Source organism: Magallana gigas, chromosome 2, assembly GCF_963853765.1.
Source record: "Magallana gigas chromosome 2, xbMagGiga1.1, whole genome shotgun sequence".
NCBI classification, from domain to species: Eukaryota; Metazoa; Mollusca; class Bivalvia; order Ostreida; family Ostreidae; genus Magallana; species Magallana gigas.
The window spans coordinates 3,453,932-3,480,775 of NC_088854.1; the positions used below are offsets into that span (position 1 = coordinate 3,453,932).

General features: G+C 32.2%; 3 protein-coding genes across 5 annotated transcripts; all 3 read left to right on the forward strand.

Moving 5' to 3' along the window:
• Positions 1-4,064: 4,064 nt before the first annotated feature.
• On the forward strand, positions 4,065-12,004 carry LOC117681646 (uncharacterized). 3 transcript variants are annotated; one of them, XM_066074533.1, is made up of 8 exons: positions 4,096-4,342; positions 4,711-4,848; positions 4,934-5,137; positions 5,265-5,426; positions 5,672-5,719; positions 5,910-5,966; positions 10,511-10,580; positions 10,735-12,003. In XM_066074533.1, exons 1-8 carry the CDS (start codon positions 4,297-4,299, stop codon positions 10,856-10,858), a joined length of 849 nt encoding a protein of 282 aa, XP_065930605.1. In that variant the 5' UTR covers positions 4,096-4,296; the 3' UTR covers positions 10,859-12,003. The 3 variants fall into 3 exon arrangements, with proteins under 3 accessions (XP_065930606.1, XP_065930605.1, XP_034302937.1); XM_034447046.2 differs by having other exon boundaries at positions 4,148-4,342; positions 4,701-4,848; XM_066074534.1 differs by lacking the exon at positions 5,265-5,426 and having other exon boundaries at positions 4,065-4,342; positions 10,735-12,004.
• A 562-nt stretch (positions 12,005-12,566) lies between these two features.
• LOC117681643 (uncharacterized) lies at positions 12,567-17,804 on the forward strand. The gene is made up of 5 exons (XM_034447026.2): positions 12,567-12,745; positions 14,906-15,141; positions 16,182-16,329; positions 16,501-16,683; positions 17,088-17,804. The coding sequence occupies exons 1-5, from the start codon at positions 12,664-12,666 to the stop codon at positions 17,327-17,329; spliced, it is 891 nt and encodes a 296-aa protein (XP_034302917.2). The 5' UTR covers positions 12,567-12,663; the 3' UTR covers positions 17,330-17,804.
• Positions 17,805-21,042: 3,238 nt separating this feature from the next.
• On the forward strand, positions 21,043-26,469 carry LOC117681644 (uncharacterized). The gene is made up of 5 exons (XM_066074537.1): positions 21,043-21,184; positions 23,087-23,322; positions 24,146-24,293; positions 24,431-24,610; positions 25,007-26,469. Exons 1-5 carry the CDS (start codon positions 21,103-21,105, stop codon positions 25,246-25,248), a joined length of 888 nt encoding a protein of 295 aa, XP_065930609.1. The 5' UTR covers positions 21,043-21,102; the 3' UTR covers positions 25,249-26,469.
• The last annotated feature ends 375 nt before the right edge of the window (positions 26,470-26,844 follow it).

Sequence of the window (26,844 nt, forward strand, 5' to 3'; positions counted from 1 at the left end):
AGAGATGTGTGAGAAAATTATTTATACTATAAAGATATATTAAAAAATGCATTTTCCCATAGACTTCAATGTTAACTTCAAGATGGGATAAATTTTTTAATATCAAAAATGTTTAAAAATTTTAAAGACGAATATTTATTATTAAATAAACCCCTTAAAACCACACTAAGATTTTAGTAATCAAACTTAAAATTTATTAGATATGAAATATGATAGCTATGAATGGACTACCTTAAACTATCACTTTGTTATCTTTAGATGATGTTAATTTTATTAAAATTGCTTTGGTTCATATTATATGATGAAGTAAACGGACCAGATGTTAATCCTATTCTTGGAAAACGTGCAAGTGGTGGTAAGCTTTCCATTGATATAAATCAAAGATTGTTTATGAGACTCAGTGCAAAAATTACTTTAAACTTTGAAATAAATGCTCCCTGTTAAATGATATCTTTAGTTCCCCTCATATCAATGGAGAGTACTTTGTACATAGGTATCAAATGAACATCAAACTGTATAGTCAAATTATGTTACATACTTTTTTATGAATATGCAGCTAAAATTAAAAAAAAAAGCATTCGATTTACATTTATCTTCAATTTGTAATAAAAAGTGCCACAAATTGCATACGTGTTTAGAAACGCAACTCAATTTCAGTGCACTTACCGTTTATTAAGTAATTGAATTAAAACTAGCATGTATAGTTTTATTACCTAATCAAAGGGATTTTGTTGTTTTATTACAAATTAAATAGTTACGTCTATTTTGAACTGCCGGTCAATAGACTGCGACCTATTAGGCCGCGGGTCAATAGACTGCGATCTATTGGACCGCCGGTCAATAGACTGCGATCTATTGAACCGCTAAGCAATAGACTGTGATCTATTGGACCGGCAACGTATATCAGTCCACGTGTATGTTATAATGTTACATCCTTTCTCACCCTTTCACTGTTTTTAGTACTTGGTGAAACCAAATTCAATATATGTTATCAAAATGGAGTATCAAATAATCAACAGTTTTAAAGTTTTAGATGATGTTAATTTTATTAAAATTGCTTTGGTTCATATTATATGATGAAGTAAACGGACCAGATGTTAATCCTATTCTTGGAAAACGTGCAAGTGATGGTAAGCTTTCCATTGATATAAATCAAAGATTGTTTATGAGACTCAGTGCAAAAATTACTTTAAACTTTGAAATAAATGCTCCCTGTTAAATGATATCTTTAGTTCCCCTCATATCAATGGAGAGTACTTTGTACATAGGTATCAAATGAACATCAAACTGTATAGTCAATTTATGTTACATACTTTTTTATGAATATGCAGCTAAAATTAAAAAAAAAGCATTCGATTTACATTTATCTTCAATTTGTAATAAAAAGCGCCACAAATTGCATACGTGTTTAGAAACGCAACTCAATTTCAGTGCACTTACCCTTTATTAAGTAATTGAATTAAAACTAGCATATATAGTTTTATTACCTAATCAAAGGGATTTTGTTGTTTTATTACAAATTAAATAGTTACGTCTATTTTGAACTGCCGGTCAATAGACTGCGACCTATTAGGCCGCGGGTCAATAGACTGCGATCTATTGGACCGCCGGTCAATAGACTGCGATCTATTGAACCGCTAGGCAATAGACTGTGATCTATTGGACCGGCAACGTATATCAGTCCACGTGTATGTTATAATGTTACATCCTTTCTCACCCTTTCACTGTTTTTAGTACTTGGTGAAACCAAATTCAATATATGTTATCAAAATGGAGTATCAAATAATCAACAGTTTTAAAGCCTCATATAAGGTAAAAGACTATTTATAATCTGATGGGTTGAAGACTCCTCCTTCTTTGTGTTAACTAATATTGAATTGAGATGTTGTAATGCATGCAACAGGTTTGGTGCATGTAAAAGATGAAAAATTGCAATATGCAAATTGTACACCCGGAAAAATAAAAAAGGAATTAGGTAATAAAACAATTATTTAATGCTTGAACAGTCAATAGACCAGAATTTTTTCAAATTTATTTTATTGTCAATAAACTAGGAGTCCTGTTTCATATAATTCTTTTTGCATGCATATGCTGCAATTGCTTAGTTGTATGTATGTCCTGTAAGAAAGAAACAATCTCCTCTAAGAATAACCGTAAGACATTTATGATATAAATATGTCAATATGTCATTTGACTTGAAAGACCAAATTTTTTTTTATGGTAAAGTATTATACAATTATTTAATGCTTGAGCAGTCAATAGACCAGAATATTTTTCCCTTGGTGCAGGGAAAAGCTCAGTATGATCTATTGCCCTCGGCCTTCATAAAGAAAATCCATCTGAAATGAAGAAACAAACACGTTTTATTAGTGAACTATTTTTTCGTGCGGAAGTTTTTTTATTTAAGACGAAAATGACAAAAAAGCAATTTTGTGATTTTCCTTATACTTTATTCATTATTCACATCTTTAACATTTGATAGGTTTGTAACATATTCTGTATGTTGTGTGTGACATGTAAAATAATTAATCTTGAGAGACGTTTAATTTGGCATAAAACATGCAAATATATATGAAATGTCTGAATTTTTTAAGCCAAAATTTGCGAGAATTGTACCTTTGAGGCCCTATATCTTTTATTTGACATCACTAACCCCCATATTTTATTATGTAAAAATGATACTGAATACATATCTGGGCAAACTGGATTATTCTTATAAAATTCATGATTTTCAAAAAGTTTTTATTCCAAATCAAAATATAAATTCTAACTATTATTGTAATTGTCTCTTTTAAGTGCAAAAAGGTCACGAAAAGTTTATGCAGCTTTGCACATATTTTTTGTAATCCTCTCTATATAGTGTAATCATTGTGCATTATTAAAAACAAAGTAAAAAGAAATAGGTTTGCTTGATCGAAAAAACTGACAACAAATCATAATCAGGCTAAAATTGCATTTTAGGTGCAAAAAGGTCAAATTAAATTAGCCATAACTCAAACAGATGAATTCTGATCCCCCATTATATTTGTATTTGTAAAGTATGTTTTGTCTACAGATTTCAGTGATAAACTTCTCAAGGAATTCTTGATACAACAACACTGAGGAGTGGGATAAATTAAGCTCCGCCGAACATTCAAGTTTTAAATATACTCTGGCACAGTTACGAACAATTTTCTCCTTCAGCTTTGATGTGCATTAAATCAAATTGGTAACCTAACAACACTTATGTAACAATATAACTTCCTCATCTGCATATGAAGTTTTCATCTCACAGATGATCCGATAAGCAAGGGCATTCTTTTCGTTAGAACAATTTCCAAAACCAAGTAAGTTACTGACAAACAAATTGACAAAATAAGATTGTCAACAGTCTCGATTAATGTCATGAGTTCGTGAGTTTTGGTCAATACATCAACCGTACGCGTGTCGGTAAATACAATCTTTCGCTGGGTCGCATGCTAACTGACTGACGTTTTTTATATTCATTGGTAGGCCATTATCAATGATTTATCTACGTTTTTTTTACCGTTTTCCCCATTACAACAAAGGGTACACGGCGGGTGTGACCGGTCAGCAGAGGATGCTCACTCCTTCACCTGATCCTTCCTCTCGCTTTTGTGAAGATCCTTGTTTGCTTTGTTCCTGTTTTGTATTTTCCCTTTGGACTTTTAAATTTTAACACTGTTTTCAACTACATTGTTGTAATCATGTAAATTTTATTCTTTTAATGATGCTTTGTAACATATACTTGGTTTGTAAGGTCCATTTAGGTTTAAATACGATAATCATGGAAAAAGTCATATTTATACTGCCTTTTTCAATGAAATAAGATAGAAACATGCTGGGAATCCTACTTTTTTACGTTTTTGATCAATGAAATATTTCTAAAATGTATACATTCTTTCTAAAAAGTTCATGTTAAATGTTCTTGACCTCCTTTTTAGAATGATAAATGGGACCTACGTATCGGAATTATTTTGATTTTTAAATGGAATGTTCACGTTATCTTTCAGCCCTACATTTGGGTTTGAGTTTTATTTCTCGGGGTTTTGATCTTTAATACAAAGATATAGCTTCCACGTTTAAATCCAGTATATTTTCATTATTTAGATTTTAGCTAAGTGGTAGTTTTTAGTGCTATTGTTTTTATCCCTGCATTTGTGTTTTTATTTTTTTTTGGTCCTGAATAAGGGTCAGATTTTTTTATTACGTTATTGTTTGTGTCATTGGATTTCTTAGTGCTTTTTATATCTCATGTTATATCCGTGTATCTTTCAGATTGGACACACGTAGATAATGAGTGTTGTTGGTTTTATAGTGCTTCCGAACATAGTCGTACAAGGTAACAATGTGTTTCTTTGATTTTGATGTTTGTCGTACATTAAGTCTTGTTGAGAATAAGATTAATATATACGAATGCAGAAGTTAAATGCTGATTTATCCGTTTATCAACATTTAGTTTTTTTAGTTAGACTAGGGACCTGTTTCAAATTTGTATAGAAATGTTACTATTGATCAATTGATATAGCCTATAATTTTCATATTTATTCTGGGCCTTGTCGTTATAAATCTTGTTCTTCGCAGAACGACGAAAACTTTTCGTAGTTTTTCTTATCTTCTCACTTAAAGCTAGCGAAAACACCCTTTAAGACTTAAGTCGTGTGAGAGATAAATTTAAAACATGCTTTCTATCGATTGAGCTACATAAAGTGGTTAAAGAAAGAGATCTGACTACTTTACATTGGAACGTGACCTCATACAATCTGGAAGAGGATTCCATGGATCTGGTGAGATTCTTCCTGGTTTCCTATCATTGGCTTGTTGGAGTTTCCACGAACGTTATTCCATGTAAGGATTTTTCATTATTTGCTGCTTTAAAAACCACAACATCGAAATTTTGGTCGTCGGTAATGATTCAAAAAATTATTTTCAGATCAGCTTTGCACAAGCACGTTTTTGTCAAATATTGGAAATGGGTCCGTTTCTTCGGATTATACCCCTACTGCAGCTGTTACTTGTGAAATGCTCTGGCTGAATAATAGTTGGTATAATGACAACATTTTTGTCGGACTTAACAGCACAAAGGGGTGTCCCGCAAAAAACCATTGCAGTAATCAAACGCCGCTATGGATGAAAGGTTGGACTTATTATTAAACTACTAGTAAATTAAAGAATATCTCCTATTGATCTGAATACAGCTATAAAGAGTCTTTGAAACACTTTCGGTTGGTGATGGTCCTACTTTACGTTTTGTCTTCTTTCAGGGACGCTTCCGGTCTCAAATAGCCGCGTATCAAAACATATTTGTAAAACAAACGCTACTGGGTGTTGTGAAAATATCACTGACACCGATATCAGGAATTGCACACCCTTCCTTGTATATTTCCATCGGAACTCCACAAGCTGTGATAAGGCTTATTGCTACGGTATTATTTAAACTGATATATGACAATAACAAACTGTCAACCATCTCAAAAATCCATAAAATATCCATAGTAATCTGAAGACTGATTGATAACATCAATATCATTAGTATAAAATTAGCATAGTATATTTGTCTTTACCAAGGATTCCACAAAAGGTTAAGGAAACCAGCACAAAATGGTTTATTTCCTAGATGTATGAATTTCTAGCATTTTCTATTTTGTTTTATTATATGTATTTCATGTAGAAAACAGACCATATGTAACTCCTACTCCTGGAGCAAGTACAAGTGGTGGTAAGCTGGCCTGTTGTTTTTTTTTTACTAAAATTACTGACATAATTAAGCTAATTTCTAGTGTGAAAATACAAAGACTATTTGATACTAAAAGGTCAAGTTTAACAATTGGTTCAAAATTAATAATGATAAATGTTGATAACTCATGCATAATACAAATTCTTAAAGTCCATATTTATATTTATGACAGTAGTGTTACAAATCAACACGGGATACGGAACAACTCGAAGCGGTAATACATATTCAGGTAAGCTTGGCAATTATATAATAATGACATTACCTTTTATCTAGTAAACAACTTAATTAAGATTGATTGGTCCACTATAAGGTCATTAATAAGATAAGATATCAATAAAAAGTGATGTTTTGTATAAAGAATAGTGAAATCATTAAGTTATCAAGTGTAAGAGTTCATAATAAAAGACTATAACAACATTTGATTTATATTGTCTAAATCAGTAACAAATAAATGTCATAGTTGATACACGAATTTAGCTTAACAACTGCTAACTTTGTCTCCTTCTGATAAGTAATTTTATCAAATCGAGTTTTTAAAAAATGAATGCGCATGGGTATCGAATTTTCCTGTCTTGCAAATAAATGTTGATGTATTCCTAAACACAAAGCAGTAGTATTGCATGTTTATATTTTTACTATTCTATCACAATGTCAACATGTTTAGACACAATTTTCATAGATTCTCTCAGCCTTGGATTTTCTTTATTATCTGCCCATAGATAAATCAGCTTCAATTTTCAGTAAAGGATTGACATGTCATTTTGATTAGTTAATTCTAGCCTGCATTTGGCTTCCTCTTAAAAAAACTATGCAAGTGTACATGGTACCAAAAATTTAATTCTTACATTTTAGGATGCTCACTTCTCAATGGCACCTGGTTCTGCCTTCAATCATTGTAGTGGTCCGTGCTCCCGTTTTCTATTTTTCCTCTAGACTTTTGATTTAGAAAGTTCGTTATCGCCACATTTCATTGCTTGAATACAAAATACTTTTATTTTTCTAGAGATTTTAAAGATTTTTTTCTTATTAAATATCTTCTTTCTGATTTAATTAATAGTGCAATGTTTAAAGAACAGTGTTATCGCAATTAAGTTGTTTATTTCATAAACGGTAATGCTAATACATACTATAAATGACTAGACTTCCAAAAGTTGTGTGTCCAACTGGACTTGTTCCGTGTCTTATGTTAATTTGTGACACTACTGTTCAAATATACATACGAATTTCAGATATAAGATCTCTAGAGATCTGCGATAGTAGATGATATTTATCCAACGAGTTGTGTGTTTTTTATCGGTCGAATGCGAGACGATTGAAAACTCATAACAGTTTATATGAATATCCAAGTAAAAGTGTTTCTAATAAATTTGATTAACCGTCTATAAAATTAATTTCTTACCTTAATATTAACTTTTATACCATATCATACAAAACTTTGATGATTTAAGCTTTGCTATTTATTAGTTACAAGCCATTATTAAATGTGATTGACTTGTAAGTTGTGCTTTTAACACGAAACAATAAAATTTAATCTCCTAATTCTGTGGCTTTTAACAAATTTCGAATTCATCCAATTATGTCAGCTAAATAAAGAAAAGAATTGTATTTCCATTTCATCCCTGTTTGTGTGAACTCTAGACCAACCTTACAAAAAACGTCCTGAAAAAACTAGAATACCATTAACACAAATTCTCAAGGATTTCTTGATTACTCTAAATATTCACCATTTCAGACATGTACATTAAACACCGGCTTGTGTTTATATTGACAAATATCGTTTTATACTTCCTATGCAGAATAGTCAGATATTAACCCAAAAATCTTAATAATATTGTTTTAAAAATGAATCTTCTAAGGATGTTTCAAGAAAATAATCAGCTATTAAAAACGACAGTTAAAAATTAGTCAAATGATTCTGATTTACCTAAAACATGTGCTGCTTTTTTATATACATGTACAAAAACACTTTTAGAATATGCATTTCTCCATATTTGTCGTTCTTTCTCTTATCATTTTCAAATACATTTTTCACCCTAAAAATCAAAAAAAATTCTGCAATTTCTATTAATATGTTTATGTTCTGAAATAGGATTTTAAATGCTGTCTGTCTTGCATACAAAGATTGTGTGGTATATCATGTAAATTTTGGAAAATATTGGGCGAATATTTAAGTACCAATTAGAAAATTGCTATAAATCTATTAAAACCGTCAAAATAGCATATCAAAACCACCTTCATGACAATGTTTATTTTTAAATATCCCGTCAATATTTGGTACATAGAATATCATTACAAATCTTTAATTTAAGGTTTCAATATTAGTTGGTTTTAAGCCCAATTTATGGGGGATATCACTTTCAACGGAATATGGCTTATTGTTTACAGAACACAAAGTTAACCGTGCGCCGTGACCTCATTTTTGCGGGATAAGATTCTAAATAATATTTTTTGGGGGTGGTGGTAATTGTATTTTGAATATAAAACAGTCCGAAAGAGAGTAGAATATCTGTAAATATTTGGTCAAAAATGAGTTATGTCAACCGACGTTCATCTTTACTGTAAAGTAAGAGATAAAGGTTAGAAAATGAAAACTTTGAAGAACTAACTGATGATTCTCGAACAAATGTGTGCAAATAAATTGTTAAGTGGTTCAGTGCAATTTTAAATCGTAAGAAAAAGGAGAAAGGCACAAGAGGCTAAGATTGGGTATATATATAAACTGTGCGTGTATAATCTTGACGTCATGTTTTGAACGTTACCTTGCGCCGTGGTGACAAAACATGTTGTTTTTAAAAAGGGGTAACAAAAATACCGTTTCATCAAATAGACTAAAACTTCGCATATGAATAACATAAGTGTCAGTGTTAAGTATGGCTTTCATGAAAAATAAATGATAGAAAGCCACATTGTCTTTTTTTTATTGACCCTGGTAGATTTGAACCAAACAAAAAAACTTCCAAAAAAAGAAACAAAAGAACAAGCGAGTGAGAATGCACATTATAAAAAAATTATAGCCTTTTAATGAGGTCAATACATACATGTAGTTTTATAGACCTGATGAGAGTAAATTGACCTAGTAAGACTTATTTTTTATTCTTTTTAGAATCTCATGCAATTAAATATCCATGATTATCTTCAGAAACTGAAGTGTAAATAAGATTTATAGTATATTATGTAAACAATCAATGATGATTCATGGCACTAAATATTGTATATATGACCTTGACCTTGTATGGCTATATATTGTTTAACATTGTTTAAATTAAAAATGAACGTCGCAGATTTACAATGCAAACATAAGGGGAAATATACACTGAATGTAAATTTAAACGTATAACACTCATAAGACATGAAATGAGGCGAAAACGAACAGTGTTCTCAATCAAAAGTCATGATCAAAAGGAGAAATATAAAACAGGAGCAGAGCAAACACTAACTTCTACAAAAAATAAAGGTAGGATCAGGTACCACCCGCCGTGTTCTGTTTGTTGCAATTGGAAAAACGGGGAAATCCGTACACAATTCTGGGATTGACAATGGCCGAACAATAAGTATGAAAAAATGAAAAATCAAGACGGATATGTAACTAGGCAATTTAACCACGGCCACCTTATTTCCCGCAGACATGCATATTGAGGTCGGTTTCGCTCTTTCATCATCAATATTTATGAAAAGGCATAACTTTCCGGGCAGGAAAAAAGCAAAAATTCTATATCTTTGAAACAAGATGGAATTCACCATCACAATTTGCAGAATAAAAGTAACTTTTATAAGTAAACAAACGCGTGCGTTTTCACTGTAATTCAAAATTGACGCAAATTATAGTTTGTGTAGCTTTCAGGACTTTAAATGTCTAAGTGTTATAATCCTTAAGATTTTTCTGTAATTGAATCAAACATAGGTGCGTGTAGAACTTGATCTGGTGGATGACATTTGGATTTGGTCATTTTTAAAAGGTGTGGTCAAAACCTTTTTTTTTTTATCAATTTGGGTACGCTGTTCTTCATATATTCTATTTCATTTTTCAAAGAGTTTAGTTTATTTGTAATATTTCACACTACAAAAATCTCTATGAAAACAACAATTCGGAAAATCTTTATGAAAACAGTAAGATTGTCTTAAGGTATATATTCCCTGCACTGCTCTACAAAATTACACAAGCAACTTTCTTAATGCAAAAAACCCCAGGTTTATCTCCATGTTGTGACGTACTGACATTAAAACAAATCTGTTTTCATTAGATGATAATAAGGGCAGAATAATTGGAACGTTGAATTATTACTTAAAAGGTGAAACGTTACGATTGATTCGAAATTTAACTATAGGTATATTTACCTACCTCATAATATATATATAAAGAAAAAGAAAATGAACAGTTCCAAAGTTTCTATTCACTAGCGCTTTCTGGATTTACATCCTTCTTCGGGTGAACGTACATAAGTTACGTACGAACTTATGTACGTTCACCTGAAGAAGGATGTATATATATATATATATATATATATATATATATATATATATATATATATATATATATATATATATATATATATAATAGTGTCACCAATAAACATTGGAATCGGAACAAATACATGTGGTTATAGATCTTTAGGTAGGTTTGGCATTTATATTATGTATTTTCTTTATCAATTATTGAGTACAAATTTATTAAAGCAGTTAAAATCATATTTATATTTTATTTGATATATTATTGAAAGCTTCACTCTACAAATGAATAATTCCATTTGTGATATTTTTTTCTCTAACTTATAGCTTGCATCCCGATTTGGTTAATTTGCCTGATAGCAATTGCATCGATTATATGTCTTACACTAGGATTAATGTACGTTTAATAGCTAAAGTATTTTTATTCTCTCTCTCTCTCTCTCTCTCTCTCTCTCTCAAAATATCAGTTTAAAATGTTAAAAACTCTGGGCTTTATCATTTTCAAGAGTATATAAACAATGTAAATTCAAGTACCTGCACATCTTTTATAGATTACTATGGCGAAAAGTTAACTTACAGCGCAAAACACATGATGTTGATGATCCAGCTCGAACACAAACAGTTGATGTCAACCCTAAGAGAACCATGAAACCAGGGCAGCGGATTAAAAAATAAAAAATACCGGTATCCTCTGATTAAGAAACATTTGTAGGTGCTTTTGTGACAAATGTGCCATACAATCTTAGCAATGTAATGTGTATATTCTCGGCTATGCCAAATGTTTCTATTTATGTATGTGCAATATTTGTGCAATATGTTATGAAAATTACCAGAAGTAAATAAGCTGTGCATTGACGTTTTACTTAGCGTAAATCAATAACCTATACATTACATGTACAATCGCTGTCGGTGTCATTATATCATATAACAACATAGGCAGTGGTACAAATCCTTATACATGTTTAAAATTGTTTGGTATCCTAATTGTTTTGAAATTATAAACATATATTTTGTTTTGTTTTTAATGATATGAGATGGATACAATTGTACTCGGATTAAAGATCGGCTTTCAATCTTATCATGTTCTTCATCAGCATTTATTAATGTCTCGGTGTACGTTATTAATTTCAACCTTGAGCCAATAGTTTCTTTCAATCTAACAATATCAATGCAACACGCGTGATGACCAAAGCTTGATGTGCCCATACGTCGTGATCAACTTTGGCGTGTTTTAAAGAATATTAAATATTATAGATTTCCATTGCAAACATATAGCGAAATATAAACATAATGTATAAAAAAATCTCATAATTCTATAATATATATACAACACTATCTTGTATTTCAAAACTTTCATGAAATGTCGTTTTGTTTAGTTATAGAATAATACTAGTAATTATCATTATTTAAATACTATTATATTATTGTATATTTTACTGCGATTACTGAGATATCTTTGTTATTAAGCATTAGACACCTACGTGTCATTGTTTTCAAAAGGAGTTCATAGCTCCTACAAATTTAACAAGTTAAAATATAAAAATACTTTATTTTCCAAACCTCCAGCGTATAATCCATGGAGAACAGGGTTGTCCAATTGATTTTAAAACCTATTTTTTATATATCATATTTATGTTTAAAAAAAACCCCTCTTAACAGTATCGTATTCAAAACTTCAAATATTAATACAAGGAAATGGTATCTTGCTACAAAATAGTTAAGACACCCCCCCCCCCTTAAACTATGTCGCTTTAAGTACCTGCCTGACACTTCCATTGATGATTGACTTTACAGAAAGAAAAACTGTTACCTACTTGTATGTATCTATCATTAAACATTATGCTCTACATGTATACTTTTTGTTCTTTAATCACTATATGTAACCGTTTTCAATACGTGTTGATGTAACATGTTAATGTATTGTGTGAACAAAACATGTATGATTCATAAGAGTCTTTATCATAATGTATTAACACCCACCGAGTATCGTTCCCTCTGTTTCCTACGGACACTTATCGCAATTATCTGGAGAAACGGACAGGACTAAAAATCAACCACCAAGTATAATTCCCCCTATTTCTTACGGAAATTGATTGAACATTCATGGCTCTTTGGAAATCATGCTGATGCCAGACGAAAATCTAGCACCATGGACGACGATTTGGCCATTTTCTTAATCTGATTTAACGTACTGACGTACATAAACAACATTTTAGTTAATTTTTCTCATTTTTAACAATCAATTTATTAATTTGTTTAGCAAACAAAATGCCTGTTTATGATTCATGCGGGATTTGAAAGTATCGATCACTGCAGAATTAATTTTAAAAAATTGAAAATTAAACAAACTGATCGCGCTTCGGTTATTACACCCAAAAAAAGATACAACGAACGGTAACTCCGTTTGTTTACATCACAATCTGAACGCTTTGCCTTGTTGAAAGTTAAGGTGCATTACTCGATGTATCTGTGGATGAACCATGAATAAAGGCGTCGTCGTGATGTGGTTACTACCCGTGTATCTCTTGCTCCTAAGATCTGCACCATCTTCTGCTCGTACACGTAAGTATTGTTGTACGTGTTACAGATGTGGCAAAGAACGACAACCCACTTTATACTTATTATTCCCTCGATTGATTTGATTTTAACATATTTACATTCTATATCAAAGAATACCAAAGGCTTAGCCGCAAGTTCTGACAATTGATGAAATTTTCACCGGTTAATGATTCCTTGTTGAAACACATATTCTAAATATTTAGACCAAATAATAATATCCTTGATGAAACGTTATTTTTTTAAAACCATATGCATGGCTTGGTTTCTGTACTTATCCACTTATATAATAGTAATTGCTGGTGAATTTCGTGGTGTGTACTCATTGATATTTTAAAAATGTAATCTAAACTATTTTCAAATATTTTTTAACTCCCATATAAATTCTTTATGAAATATTCTTTAAAAGAAAACAATGTACAAGTATATTGTATAGAATAACAAAAACAGATAAAGCATTGTTGTTCACTAAATCTATAAATTGTGTAAAAAGTATTATAACATTTGGTGTACTGTTCTTGCAGAAAAAATAAATTGGTTAAACTAGATCATTTACCCTTTCATACAAGATTTTGTAGAAAAAATAATTTTCAGCTTTTAAATGTTTTTAAAAACTTTGTAATCAGCTCGCACTCTTTAGCTATTGAAACTGGTTGTTACTAACTCACTCGTGTAAACAAAAGGCAATGTACTATCTGCAAAGAGCGTGGAGGAGGAACTTCACTTAACGGAGTGTACAACACTCAGAAATGTGAGTGGTAAACTCCAAACAGGAAGAAAAAAAACGAACAATAACTTCGGAAAGCCTTCCCAAAAGTCCGTAAATATTTTATTTTGTAAAACGTTTGTTAATCTGAGTAATAGGGATGTTAAGTGTATAAACTAGCTTATGAGTAACAAATGTAATTGTGTTATTATATAAATAGTGCCTGTTTGGGAGGGTAACTGTTGAAATTGACACCCCGAGACAACCATTGTCAATCGACGCGAAGCGGAGGTTGACAATGGTTTTCTAGGGGTGTCAATTTCAACAGTTACCCTCCCAAACAGGCACTATTTATTTTATTATACTGAATGTCTTGATTTAAGAGAAAATTTTACTGCTTTTATATAAAAATGAAGTGAATTCTACGGCGAACCGTACGCGCATAATATATGCGCATGTAACAATTCGTTGTGTTACCCGTTGCCAAGTGCGTTGCTAACGCTAAGGGTAATAGAACGGATTACTAACTGCGTCTAAACCAATCAGATTTCAGTATTTAACATGAAAGTATAATAATAACATTTGGCACACTTTTAAACAATTGCTTACCGTTGATAAATAAAGTACTATCTTAGATACAGAAGCTGACTCTGTATAGTGGTATGTATTGTTCTATATACATGTACTATTACTTTTCCCGTTCACATTTTTCTATGTCTTTATCTAAAATTTCTTGCTAACAATCCTAATCATTGTTATCATGTCAAGGGTCACTTAGCATGCTATGTCTTATCATACATGTATGATATACATGTATGTTATTTTTGTTCCCTATTATACCTTTGTATGCCACTTGGGTCCGCAGTTTGGAAAATAAGATTACTATGTTTCATTTACATTCGCCACTTTTTGTTATACATGAATATTAATGAAAAAAAATACTGAAAACCAAGATAGAAAACACAATAAAGGATTTAATTTATTGAAAATTCCATAAATGAAAAAAATCCTATTCCCTAACTTGTTATGCAGTTATGACTGTCTTTCCTTTGAAAATCTTCTTATTTCAATCTATACTTGTCCGTTAAGGTAACGCACTATACATCAATTTAAACATTTTTCCAAAGACACTACGTCACAATTGCAAGACGGCGGGTTTTGTATCAATTAATTTGTTTGAATATCATCACAATGCAGTAGTTAGAGTAGTGGGCAAATGAAACGAATATCATGAGTTCGAAACCACTTTAAGCATTTGTTAATATTAACTGAGATTACATTTTTTTAAATAACAATGTTTTTTCCAAAATTGCATATTTTTTCTCATTTGGATTTATATACTTTTTAGCACCACAATCATAATCAAGTACATGCAATTTTCTGCTGGTTTGAGAGACTATTTCTAGTTGTAGTGGCCACCTTAAAATTTTTAAACAACTGTCGTTTTTTATATTTTTTAGTGACGTTTAAAGATGATCGTTGCGGTGGAGCATACAATCCGTCACCAAAAGAGAGCTTGATGGTAACTCACACTGGGGCCCCATTGTCCACCATATGTCGGGATATGTCCTTCAGTGGCTGGGACTATGATGATCGTGTCGAACGGGAAGTGTGTGTAAGAGTAACGGACTATAAAATGGACTGCTCCCAGAAGTTGGAATACAGAGAGGGCACCAACAGAGGCAAGCCATCTAAAGTATGTCTCGTGTATACTCTGGTGAAATTATGAGGTGATCAAATGCGGTCGGGGGGATCAAATCCAATAAAGCCCGAAGGGTTTAGGATATGTCACGCCTGGTCGTTTTTGATCACCTCATAATACTTTAAGAATGCTTTTTTATAATCTATATTTATATAAATTTTAGCTATTGTTTAATTTTATAGATATATTATCGAGACGATCCTGGCCCCAGGATCATGAAGCTGTCTTAGACTTAAGTCAGAATTTGAATGCTTTTCATAAGTTTTATAATAACATACAAGCAAAATTCAAAATATGTTTTAGGATTGTTTGCCTATCTTGTTGCTACCTACACACTTCAAGTGAAAATCTATGGTTAATACATTTTTGGTGAATGATTATAATTTTGATTTAAGCCTAAGATCTTTCATGATCCTGGAGCCTGGTGTTTCGTACGTAAAAGTTTGTCATTGTATTACCAGCATGTATTCAAAAGATCCCTCTGTCACTTCTACATGTTCATACACCCGGGTGACAACATTTAAATGTCATAACTTATCACTGCATATTTCACCAATCTACATCAATAAATACGAATTTCCAAACCCCCTTCGCATAGATTTTAAATGTTTTCCCAATTCTACACCTCTGAGGTGTAATGTTAACAAAGCAAATAAAAATAGTGTATAAGATGTTTCATTAACAATTGTCGAGTGTTTTAGGGGGATTTTTTTGGTTGTTTGATGTGACAAATTTTCAAAAAAAAAACTTGTCTGTAAAATATTTCAATAATCTGCATTATAGCATTTTTGAAATATGAGGTTTGTTCCCAATAAAATATATTTCAAACCAATAAAAATTGATATGCTTTTTGGCGTCCGAGTGTGTGCTATAATGGTAGTTAGAAACCAGTGTAGTTCATACTGACAATGTTTCATTCGGGACTCATGTTTTTATTTTCATCTCTGAGCGGATATGGTAATTAAAAGGTAATTTATGCATCATGAACATGAATTGGTTTTGTGTGGTTTTTATCTGATCGTGTTTTTTTCCAGAGTTATGACTGCAATGATGAGGCATATACTATTCCAATACTCTGCACGTTTGAGCTTTTATATATTCGGATAGAGGGTGACGAACCGAAGGACAACACACGAGTACTTTACACGGTGTACAGCGGACAAGAAAAGCCCAGTGAAGAAGGTATGGCCAGCTATAAAACATATTTGACATGCTTAACAAATCAAAAGTGATTGAATTAGATATCGTACACACTGTGTTGTATCGGTGAACGGAACTTTTTAAATAGGTGACATAAGTTGAATGTTTTAATTTGATAATCAACTGCATGCTTCAACCATGGGTTTTTTTCAGAATCATTCTCAATTTTTGCCATTCTTGGTCCCCTGATACTTTTGGCAGTGTTTGTTTGTATGTGTATATTCGCTTATTATATACGCCGGAAGAGAGCCCTTCAACTTCCGAACCGGGGAGGGGCGGCTTTATATAACCCCGGCCAACAACCACAAGTCAACGTACATCACTACTATCACACAGGTACGTACATAAATAAAACCTCCAAGGTACATACAGGTATTACTCAAGTATGTTATCGAAAACATTTTATCCAGGTATGCAATGAGGTAGTGTCAGGGACTAAAAATGTATGTAGTATCAACCACGTATGTACACCGCGGCCATTTTTTATTTATACGAGTACTGTCTTTCAGATACATACAGTCATATTGCTGACATGAATATTTAGTGGATTAAACATTCCCATCTGGTTTTGTACTGGTTTAAATACGTGTACATGAACAATATAATCTAAATATAAACATCATGCAATACTTTCACCCAAGGTTATATGAAAAATTATATTCAGCTTAATGAATATGAAATGATTTAGTGTAGCAGTTTGAAAATTGATAAAGTTACATGTATCATCGTTTTCACTATAGTTCAAAATCAGGACGTGCCCTCAAGTCAGAACCCGGGCCAAGGCCAGCCTTACCCCCCGCAGGGGTACAGTATGCCATCCCAAATATCCACACAGTTCCCAAATTACGCCACCCCTAACGCACCTGTTGCGTACCCGTTACCTCCCGGACAACAAATAATCCCCCCGCAGTCGGCCACAAGCGCCCAGTCATCATCCGGTGGTCCGCCATCGTACGAGGAGGTCACGAAGCAAAAGCTGTGATGTAGCACAGAGACATACAAAAGCTGTGATGTAGCACAGAGACATATACTATTTACCATCTAGAAGAAGAGCATAAAGCAGAGTATGCAACAAATGTAAACGAAACTGCGACTGGATGCTTTCTCTCAGTGACCTTGAAGTTGCCTATCGAACTCTAATTTTTAATAGCATTTCTAAGGACATTTGTTTCATACAAATTATTACATGTTATGTGTAAAGTTTTATTTGCTGTAGCTCGCTCTTCATCTATTATAAGCTGTTGTTGTGTTGTTAACATTTTGTATAATTGTACAATTTGTATATTTCTACCTTAGTTGTTCTTGTCACTTTTATTTTTATACACGTATACTTAATTTTGATCCTGTTACGATATTACTATATTTACAGTGTAACTATTACCAGTATTTTATCATTAAACAGAATATTTTACCCTAATCTGTCAGTCTGATCCTGTACAGATATACGCTTATCAATAGTGCTGATTGTTTTTATTTGTGTGTTTGTATTGCTCATGATAGGAGTCGGGCGGGAGGGAGCTATTTGCCATAACGTTAATACTTTAACAGATATCTGAATGAATAATAATTGATATTAATTCACGCAAGGGTAATGCAATAAAATTAATTAAATATCAAAGTAAGATACATACTTAAATGTTCACTAATTTATTATTATATATTAAGAAAAACATCACGATTACATACTTGTGTTTATACACATAGATCATTCTAATAAATATAAAGTGATATGCATTTAGATTTAAAAAGCCAAGAACCTGTAAAGCAACCGATATCGGTATACATGTTGTACCCACTAACTGTCCATAACATTTACCTAATGATAAATACCAACCGATATCGGTATACATGTTGTACCCACTAACTGTCCATAACATTTACCTAATGATAATACCAACCGATATCGCTATACATGTTGTACCCACTAACTGTCCATAACATTTACCTATTGATAAATACCAACCGATATCGGTATACATGTTATACCCACTAACTGTCCATAACATTTACCTAATGATAAATACCAACCGATATCGGTATACATGTTGTACCCACGAACTGTCCATAACATTTACCTAATGATAAATACCAACCGATATCGGTATACATGTTGTACCCACTAACTGTCCATAACATTTACCTCATGATAAATACCAACCGATATCGGTATACATGTTGTACCCACTAACTGTCCATAACATTTACCTAATGATAAATACCAACCGATATCGGTATACATGTTATACCCACTAGCTGTCCATAACATTTACCTAATGATAAATACCAACCGATATCGGTATACATGTTGTACCCACTAACTGTCCATAACATTTACCTCATGATAAATACCAACCGATATCGGTATACATGTTGTACCCACTAACTGTCCATAACATTTACCTCATGATAAATACCAACCGATATCGGTATACATGTTGTACCCACTAACTGTCCATAACATTTACCTAATGATAAATACCAACCGATATCGGTATACATGTTATACCCACTAGCTGTCCATAACATTTACCTAATGATAAATACCAACCGATATCGGCCTACATGTTATACCCACTAGCTGTCCATAACATTTACCTCATGATAAATACCAACCGATATCGGTATACATGTTGTACCCACTAACTGTCCATAACATTTACCTAATGATAAATACCAACCGATATCGGTATACATGTTGTACCCACTAACTGTCCATAACATTTACCTAATGATAAATACCAACCGATATCGGTATACATGTTGTACCCACTAACTGTCCATAACATTTACCTAATGATAAATACCAACCGATATCGGTATACATGTTGTACCCACTAACTGTCCATAACATTTACCTAATGATAAATACCAACCGATATCGGTATACATGTTGTACCCACTAACTGTCCATAACATTTACCTAATGATAAATACCAACCGATATCGGTATACATGTTGTACCCACTAACTGTCCATAACATTTACCTAATGATAAATACCAACCGATATCGGTATACATGTTATACCCACTAGCTGTCCATAACATTTACCTAATGATAAATACCAATTAATGTGCTTTATTAAATTTGTTCATTCGGTTTATAAATTGATTATGCCTTAGTAGTGATCATACAAAAAAAGATATGTAAATCCATGCTTGTGCGTGTAATATACGTCTGTGTATGGGGGAGGTTCAATTTTCTAGTCAATATAGCATGTATAATGTGATAATATTGGCAGAGACATCAGCAGACACAGTCGGGCGATGTAATTCAAGTATCTTGGTATAGACATATTGTATTATGCAGTAATAATTATTTAGAACCTCTTAAAATATTCCTAGAAAATTATGTCCTTCGTCAAGCAGTTCAGTTTATTTCAATCGATGTTCGGTTTTCTAGGTTTACACGTGACATGTATAATATACATATATTAACGTATTTGTAAACGATCGCTGACCCCGTGATATTGATCCGTTTCATGTATATATTATGATTAAATATTGTTGATTCCCCTATAAATTCCTATTAAAAATCCTGAACATTTTGAAAAAAAATGTATTTTCTATGAAAACAAAAAATGCAACTGAAACAGTGGTATTCAATCCAGATATTTAAATCACAATATACCGTGTCTTTAAATCAACGGAGCTGTCGGTATAAGAATATACAGAGTATTTCCAGCATTGCTTGCTTTTTAAAAAAAAAATCAAAATATGCCAGCCACTAACAATTTTACATAGTTTATTGATATCTTCTGTGTACTTCTGCTGTTGACTTTCCCTGGATTTTTGATCGATCGAAACAAAAGACACATCGAGAGAACGAACTCCATACTAATCCTTGCAATCTGGAAGGAGAATGTTACTTACTATATTAATTTGATTTATCCATATTTTCGCGCACATTTTTCGAGAAAAAAAATAAGAAACTGACGAAAAGGTTAAAGGTTTTCTGTGCCAAACGCATTGATTTGCATTGAAATTTTTAGTGTATGAAAAAAAATTCTCATTTCTTTTGTGTTTTATGTGGGTATGAAGGTAGCTGGCATTCCAGAAAAATAGCATAACCCGCATGAGAGGGTTTATTTTTCTCTGCATTTTCCCCTTTTTTTCTTATGAAACAATGTTTTATGTGGGTATGAAGGTAGCTGGCATTCCAGAAAAATATAGCATAACCTGCATGAGCGGGTTTATTTTTCTCTGCATTTTCCCCTTTTTTTTCTTATGAAACAAACTAAAACTATAATTACTCAAATTAACTAAACAATACATTTGAAAGCAGCTTTTAAAAGTAAAACGAATGTGTGTACTCGCGCTTGAACGTCGTTTTACTTTAAATAGGCAATAGAAGTTATCTGAAAAATGCATATGTCCCAGAGAAAAGGGGGGGGGGGGTCCACCACCGGAACTCCCCTCTGGATCCGTCAATGCTCACATCTAACACCATGGAAGACCATTTGGCCATTTTCTTTATCTAACAACATTTTAGTCTACTTAAGTTTTCCCACTTTTAACAATTAATTTGTTTAGTAAATAAAATGCCTGTTTATGATTCATGAAGGTCCTGAAAGTATCGATCTCTGCCGAATTAATTAAAAAGATTAAAAATTTAATAAACTGATCATGCTTCGGTTAAAAAGATACAACGAACGGTAACTCCGTTTGTTTACTTCACGGTCTGACGGTATTCCCGGTCTGACCGCTGGCCTTGTTGAAAGTTAAGGTTCATTATTCAATGTATCTGTGGAGGAACCATGAATGATTGCGCTGTCGTGATGTGGCTCTTATCTGTATCTCTCCTGCTCCTAAGATGTGTACCATCCTCTGCTCGTACACGTAAGTATTGTCGTAAGTTGTACAGATGTGGCAAAGAACGACAACCCACTTCATACTGATTGATTTGATTTCAACATATCAAAGATTACAAGAGCTTTAGTCGCAAGTTCTGACAACTTATGAGATTTTCACCAGTTAATGATTCTTTGTTGAAATATATATATGACACACCTGAGGAAATTAAACAGATTATTGACAATTTTCTGAAATATAGACCAAATAATATTATCCTTGATGAAATTTTAATTTTTTTTATTTTTAAAAACCATATGCATGGCTCGGTGTCTGTGCTTATCCACTTATATAATAGTAATTGCTGGTGAGTTTTGTTGTGTATACTCACTGATGTTTTAAAGATGTAATCTAAATTATTTTCAAATATTTTTTTTAACTCCCATATAAATTCCTTATCAAATATTCCTTAAAAGAAAACAATGTACAAGTATATGTTATAGAATAACAAAAACAGATAAAGCATTGTTGTTCACTAAATCTATAAATTGTGTAAAAAGTACTATAACATTTGGTGTACTGTTCTTGCAGAAAAAATAAATTGGTTAAACTAGATCATTTACCCTTTCATAGAAGATTTTCTAGAAAAAATAATCTTCAGCTTTAAAGTGTTTTTTAAAACTTTGGAATCCCTTGGATTATAACAGTTTTTCACACTATGTATTTAAAATTTTGAAATCATATGATACGCTTTTAGAGGATTTTGTTGTAAGGAAGAACTGAGTAAGAGCATTTTTAAAAAAACATAGAATACCATCATATGATACATTTTCTTAATACTCTACATTTCCTTTTATATTTATACATCTTATATGCAACAAAAGATATAACATTGTTTAAAACAAATGTATTCTCATTACAATATGCTGGAAAACCACCAACAATAATTTCCATGACACATTTTCATTTAAAATCTGAGAATTTTTTTTTCTATGATGGTTGAAAAATATAACAATAAAAAATAAGATTTTTCAGTGGCGTAGCTAGATTTTTTTTAATGTATTCAAAATCAGTAGGAAGTGCAGGGGGCGGAATCTCCCGAATTTCTAAAGGTTTTAGCTTTTGGATTTTCAGGTTTTTTGATGCATGATGAGATATTGTCTCAAAATGTTACTTTTGATGAAGTTTATTTTTGTGACCTTGTTCAAATTTGAATCACCCGCCGACTTTAAATTACGTATAGACAGACAGGCAGACATAAACTCAAAATTGATTGTGTTTCCAGGTTTTAGTATGAATATAAAAACTGAAAAGGAGTTAAAAAGTTGTTCATCTCATTTTAATAATTTTATCGTAAGTTATTCTTTTAGCTAATAACATGAAAGTCAATGCGGTATACTGTAACTTCGCCCACATATTGATTCAAATATGCAGATTATTCCATGGAGCCTAAGAGGCAATTCGATGAGTTTATGAGACTTATGCTTTGCATAATGTTGTGTATTCATTTGCTTTTTTGCGTAAAGGGCGCTACGCCACTGTTTTTAACCTCTTCTTCTAAATGACAATTAATACAATTTTTGTCTACAACTGGTTTTCATTTGCTTACATATTTGTTACATGTTATAAGGTTATGCAATAGTTTATAATTAAATTCTGACACATTTGTATAAAAAAAATTCTTTATTTTTTCCGTACATATATTTTCCCTCATATAAGTGTTTTCGAGTAAAAAGGCATTTGTTTATATTTACTGAGATTATTTTTTTCTAAATCACAATGTTTTTTCCAAAATTGTATATTTTTCTCTGTTGGATTTATATGCTTCTTAAGCACCACAATCATAATTAAGTACATGTAATTTTCTGTTGGTTTGAGAAGCTATAATTTCAAGTTGTAGCGGCCACCTTAAATTTTTTTAAACAAATGTCGTTATTTTGAATTTCTCAGTGACGTCTGAAGATGACCGTTGCGGTGGACCATACAATCCGTCACCAAAAGAGAGCTTGATGGTCACGCACACTGAGCCCTTAAAGTCCGGCATATGTCGAGATATGTCCTTCAGTGGCTGGGACTATGATAACAGTGTCGAACGGGAAGTGTGTGTAAGAATAACGGACTATAAAATGGACTGCTCCAAGAAGTTGGAATACAGAGAGGGCGGAAACAGGGGCAATCCATCTAAAGTATGTCTCGTGTATACTCTGAGGAAATTATGAGGTGATCAAATACGGTCAGGGTGATCAAATCCAATAAAGCCCGAAGGGTTTAGGATATGTCACCCCTGGACCTATTTGATCACCTCATTATTCTCTATAATTGATTTTTATATTAAATCTATATTTATATAAATTTAAGCTATTGTTTAATTTTATCTATATTATCGACCCGTTCAGCTGGTGTCTCGAACGTAAAAGTTTGTCATTGTATTACCAGCATGTATTTAAAAGATCTTTCTGTCACTTCTACATGTACAACATTTAAATTTCTTAACTAATCACTGCATTTTTCACTAATCTTCATCAATGAATACGAATTTCCAAACCCCCTTCGAATAAATTTTAAATATTTACAAATCCTACATCTCTTAGGTGTAATGTTTACAATGCAAATAAAAACGTGCATAAGATAATTCATTAACAATTGTCGGGTTTGGGGGGTTTTATAAAAAAAAAATTGATTGATCTGAGTGACAAATTTTCAAAATAACTTGTCTGGAAAATATTTCAATAATGAATCCAAGCATTTTGAAAGCTCATGTACCACAAAAAATGCATTAGAGCATTTTTGAAATATTAGGTTTGTTCCAAATAAAATATATATCAAACCAATAAAAAAGATATAGTTTTTGGCATCCGAGTGTAAGCTATATTGGTAGTTAGTTCATACTGACATAGCCATGTTTTGATCTTCATCTCTGAGCCCATAAGAAAACGTAATGCATTATGAACGTATATTTGGTTTTGCATGGTATACTAGTATATATTTCATTTAATTGTTATTTTTCAGAGTTATGACTGCAATGATCAGGTATCTACTATTCCAATACTCTGCACGTATGAGCTTTTATATATTCGGATAGATGGTGACGAACCGAGCGATTATACACGAGTACTTTACACGGTGTACAGCGGGCAAGAAAAGCCCAGTGAAGAAGGTATGAAAAGCTATAAAACATATTTGACATGTTTAATGAATCAAAATTGATTGAGCTAAAACGGATCATTAATAGGTGACATAAGTTGAATGTTTTAATTTAATCATTAACAACCTCAACCATGGTTTGTTTTCCAGGATCCTTCTCAATTTTTTTTCTTGGTCCTCTGATAATTTTGGCAGTATGTGTCTGTGTGTGTATATTCGTTTTTTATATACGCCGGAAGAGTGCCACTAAACTTCCGAAACGGGGAGGGGCGGCTTTATATAACCACGGCCAACAACCACAAGTCAACGTACATCACTACTATCACACAGGTACGTACGTAAATAAAACCTTCCAGGTATATACATGTGTTACCTAAGCATGTACTCGATTTTTTTTTACATTTATGCTAATAGGTACTATCAGGTACTAAAATGTGTGTAGTATCACCCAAGTATGTACACCGCGGCCATTGTTTTATTATATGAGTACTGTCATTCAGATACATACAGATATATTGCTTACATAGATATTTACTGGACAAAACATTCCCATCTGGTTTTGTACCCGATTGAAATCTTTTTTGTGAACAATATCATCTAAATATAAACATCATGCAGTACTGTCATCCAAGTATATATAAAATATTATATTTGGCTTTATGAACATGAAATAATTTGGTATAGCAGTTTGAAAATCGATAAAAGTTACCATCGTTTCCATTATAGTTCAAAATCAGGACGTGCCTCCAAATCAGAACCCAGGCCAAGGCCAGCCTTACCCCCCGCAAGGGTACAGCATGCCATCCCAATTATCCACACAGTTCCCAAATTACGCCACCCCTAACGCACCTGTTGCGTACCCGTTAGCTCCCGGACAACAAATAATCCCCCCGCAGTCGGCCACAAGCGTCCAGTCATCATCCGGTGGTCCGCCATCGTACGATGAGGTCACGAAGCAAAAGCTGTGATGTAGCACAGAGACATACAAGAAATCATATTGACGCAAGCGTCAAATGGGCCGCAAAAATATAATTGTTGTATGATTCACCATTGGTTGTAAGTTGGTTGTACTAATTTTAATGGTAGATTTTAATTTTAATTACATGTACTATATTTTCAGCAACTCGTTTTGAATTTTAACATTTTACTATTATTGTTAAGAATAGAGTTCGATCATTTTTTTTCTTAATGGAATTATAAATTTTATCTATACTACAGTTTATAAAGATAATCATTGTTATTTCAAAAGAATTAAAAAATAAATCAGGTTAGCTCAAATTTTCAGGTCCATACAAATTTTCAGTTCTTCCGAAATTTTTGCGTAAAAAAGGATATGGATGTCATTTTCTACCACAAAGGACATGGCAATATAATAAATTCACACACAAAGTCATTTTATTTGAAGCAGCACATCGAAATTCAAATACATCATGTATATAAAAGTTCATGTCATTCAGGTCTTAAGTATTTCAGGTCGTTAGTATGTCCCGTATACCGATCCCGATACAATGGAAAACTCCGAAATTTTCCGAACGGATTATAGTCTCGATAAAACGCGTCTAACACGACAGTGTATGACCAACTTTTCATTTACGAGCAAAACAAAATTATGTTATATTTTTAAAAGGCATAAAACATATTTCTACATGCAATTTTACTTTTAATACGCAGTTACAATAAATAACGGACCGCCTCCTGGCGGCCCGTAATAATACTTAGCATCCAGAAAAAGAGCATGAAGTAGATCACGAATCTGAAGTGTTCCGAACGGTTGTGCACAAAATATGCAACAAATGTAAACGAAGCTACCACTGGATGCTTTCTCTCAGTGACATTGAAGTTGCCTTTTCGACTTTTAATTTTTAATAGTATTTTTAAGTACATTTGTTTCATACAAATTGTTAAAGTAAAAAAATGCATATTATGTGTAAAGTTTTATTTGCTGTAGCTCGCTCTTCATCTATTATAAGCTGTTGTTGTGTTGTTAACATTTTGTATAATTGTACAATTTGTATATTTCTACCTTAGTTGTTCTTGTCACTTTTATTTTTATACACGTATACTTAATTTTGATCCTGTTACGATATTACTATATTTACAGTGTAACTATTACCAGTATTTTATCATTAAACAGAATATTTTACCCTAATCTGTCAGTCTGATCCTGTACAGATATAGGCTTATCAATAGTGCTGTTTGTTTTTATTTGTGTGTTTGTATTGCTCATGATAGGAGTCGGGCGGTAGGGGGCTATTTGTCATAACGTTAATATTTTTAACAGATATATGAATGAATAATAATTAATATTAATTCACGCAAGGGTAATGCAATAAAATTAATTAAATATCATAGTAAGATAAATAATTAAATGTTCACTAAACTATTACAGTATTATACATCACGATTGCATACTTTGTGTTTAATTATACACAAAGATCTTTCAATAAATATCGTATACTTTTAGAAAATATACCCTTTTCCGGGCTGCGCGATATAAACCGAAAATTCGCCTAGGGGTGTGATATAAACCCTAGGGGTGTGTTATAAGACTTCTACAAGTATCG

What these genes read in the sequence shown, in the direction of transcription:
- LOC117681646 (XM_066074533.1), top strand. Translation starts at nt 4,297, where the DNA reads ATGAGTGTTGTTGGTTTTATAGTGCTTCCGAACATAGTCGTACAAG. An exon ending in AACGCCGCTATGGATGAAAG is followed by an intron (nt 5,138 to 5,264) that starts GTTGGACTTATT and finishes GTCTTCTTTCAG; the next exon opens with GGACGCTTCCGGTCTCAAAT. An exon ending in TGGAGCAAGTACAAGTGGTG is followed by an intron (nt 5,720 to 5,909) that starts GTAAGCTGGCCT and finishes TATTTATGACAG; the next exon opens with TAGTGTTACAAATCAACACG.
- LOC117681643 (XM_034447026.2), top strand. Translation starts at nt 12,664, where the DNA reads ATGAATAAAGGCGTCGTCGTGATGTGGTTACTACCCGTGTATCTCTTG. An exon ending in ACAGAGGCAAGCCATCTAAA is followed by an intron (nt 15,142 to 16,181) that starts GTATGTCTCGTG and finishes GTTTTTTTCCAG; the next exon opens with AGTTATGACTGCAATGATGA. An exon ending in AGAAAAGCCCAGTGAAGAAG is followed by an intron (nt 16,330 to 16,500) that starts GTATGGCCAGCT and finishes GGTTTTTTTCAG; the next exon opens with AATCATTCTCAATTTTTGCC.
- LOC117681644 (XM_066074537.1), top strand. Translation starts at nt 21,103, where the DNA reads ATGAATGATTGCGCTGTCGTGATGTGGCTCTTATCTGTATCTCTCCTG. An exon ending in ACAGGGGCAATCCATCTAAA is followed by an intron (nt 23,323 to 24,145) that starts GTATGTCTCGTG and finishes GTTATTTTTCAG; the next exon opens with AGTTATGACTGCAATGATCA. An exon ending in AGAAAAGCCCAGTGAAGAAG is followed by an intron (nt 24,294 to 24,430) that starts GTATGAAAAGCT and finishes TTTGTTTTCCAG; the next exon opens with GATCCTTCTCAATTTTTTTT.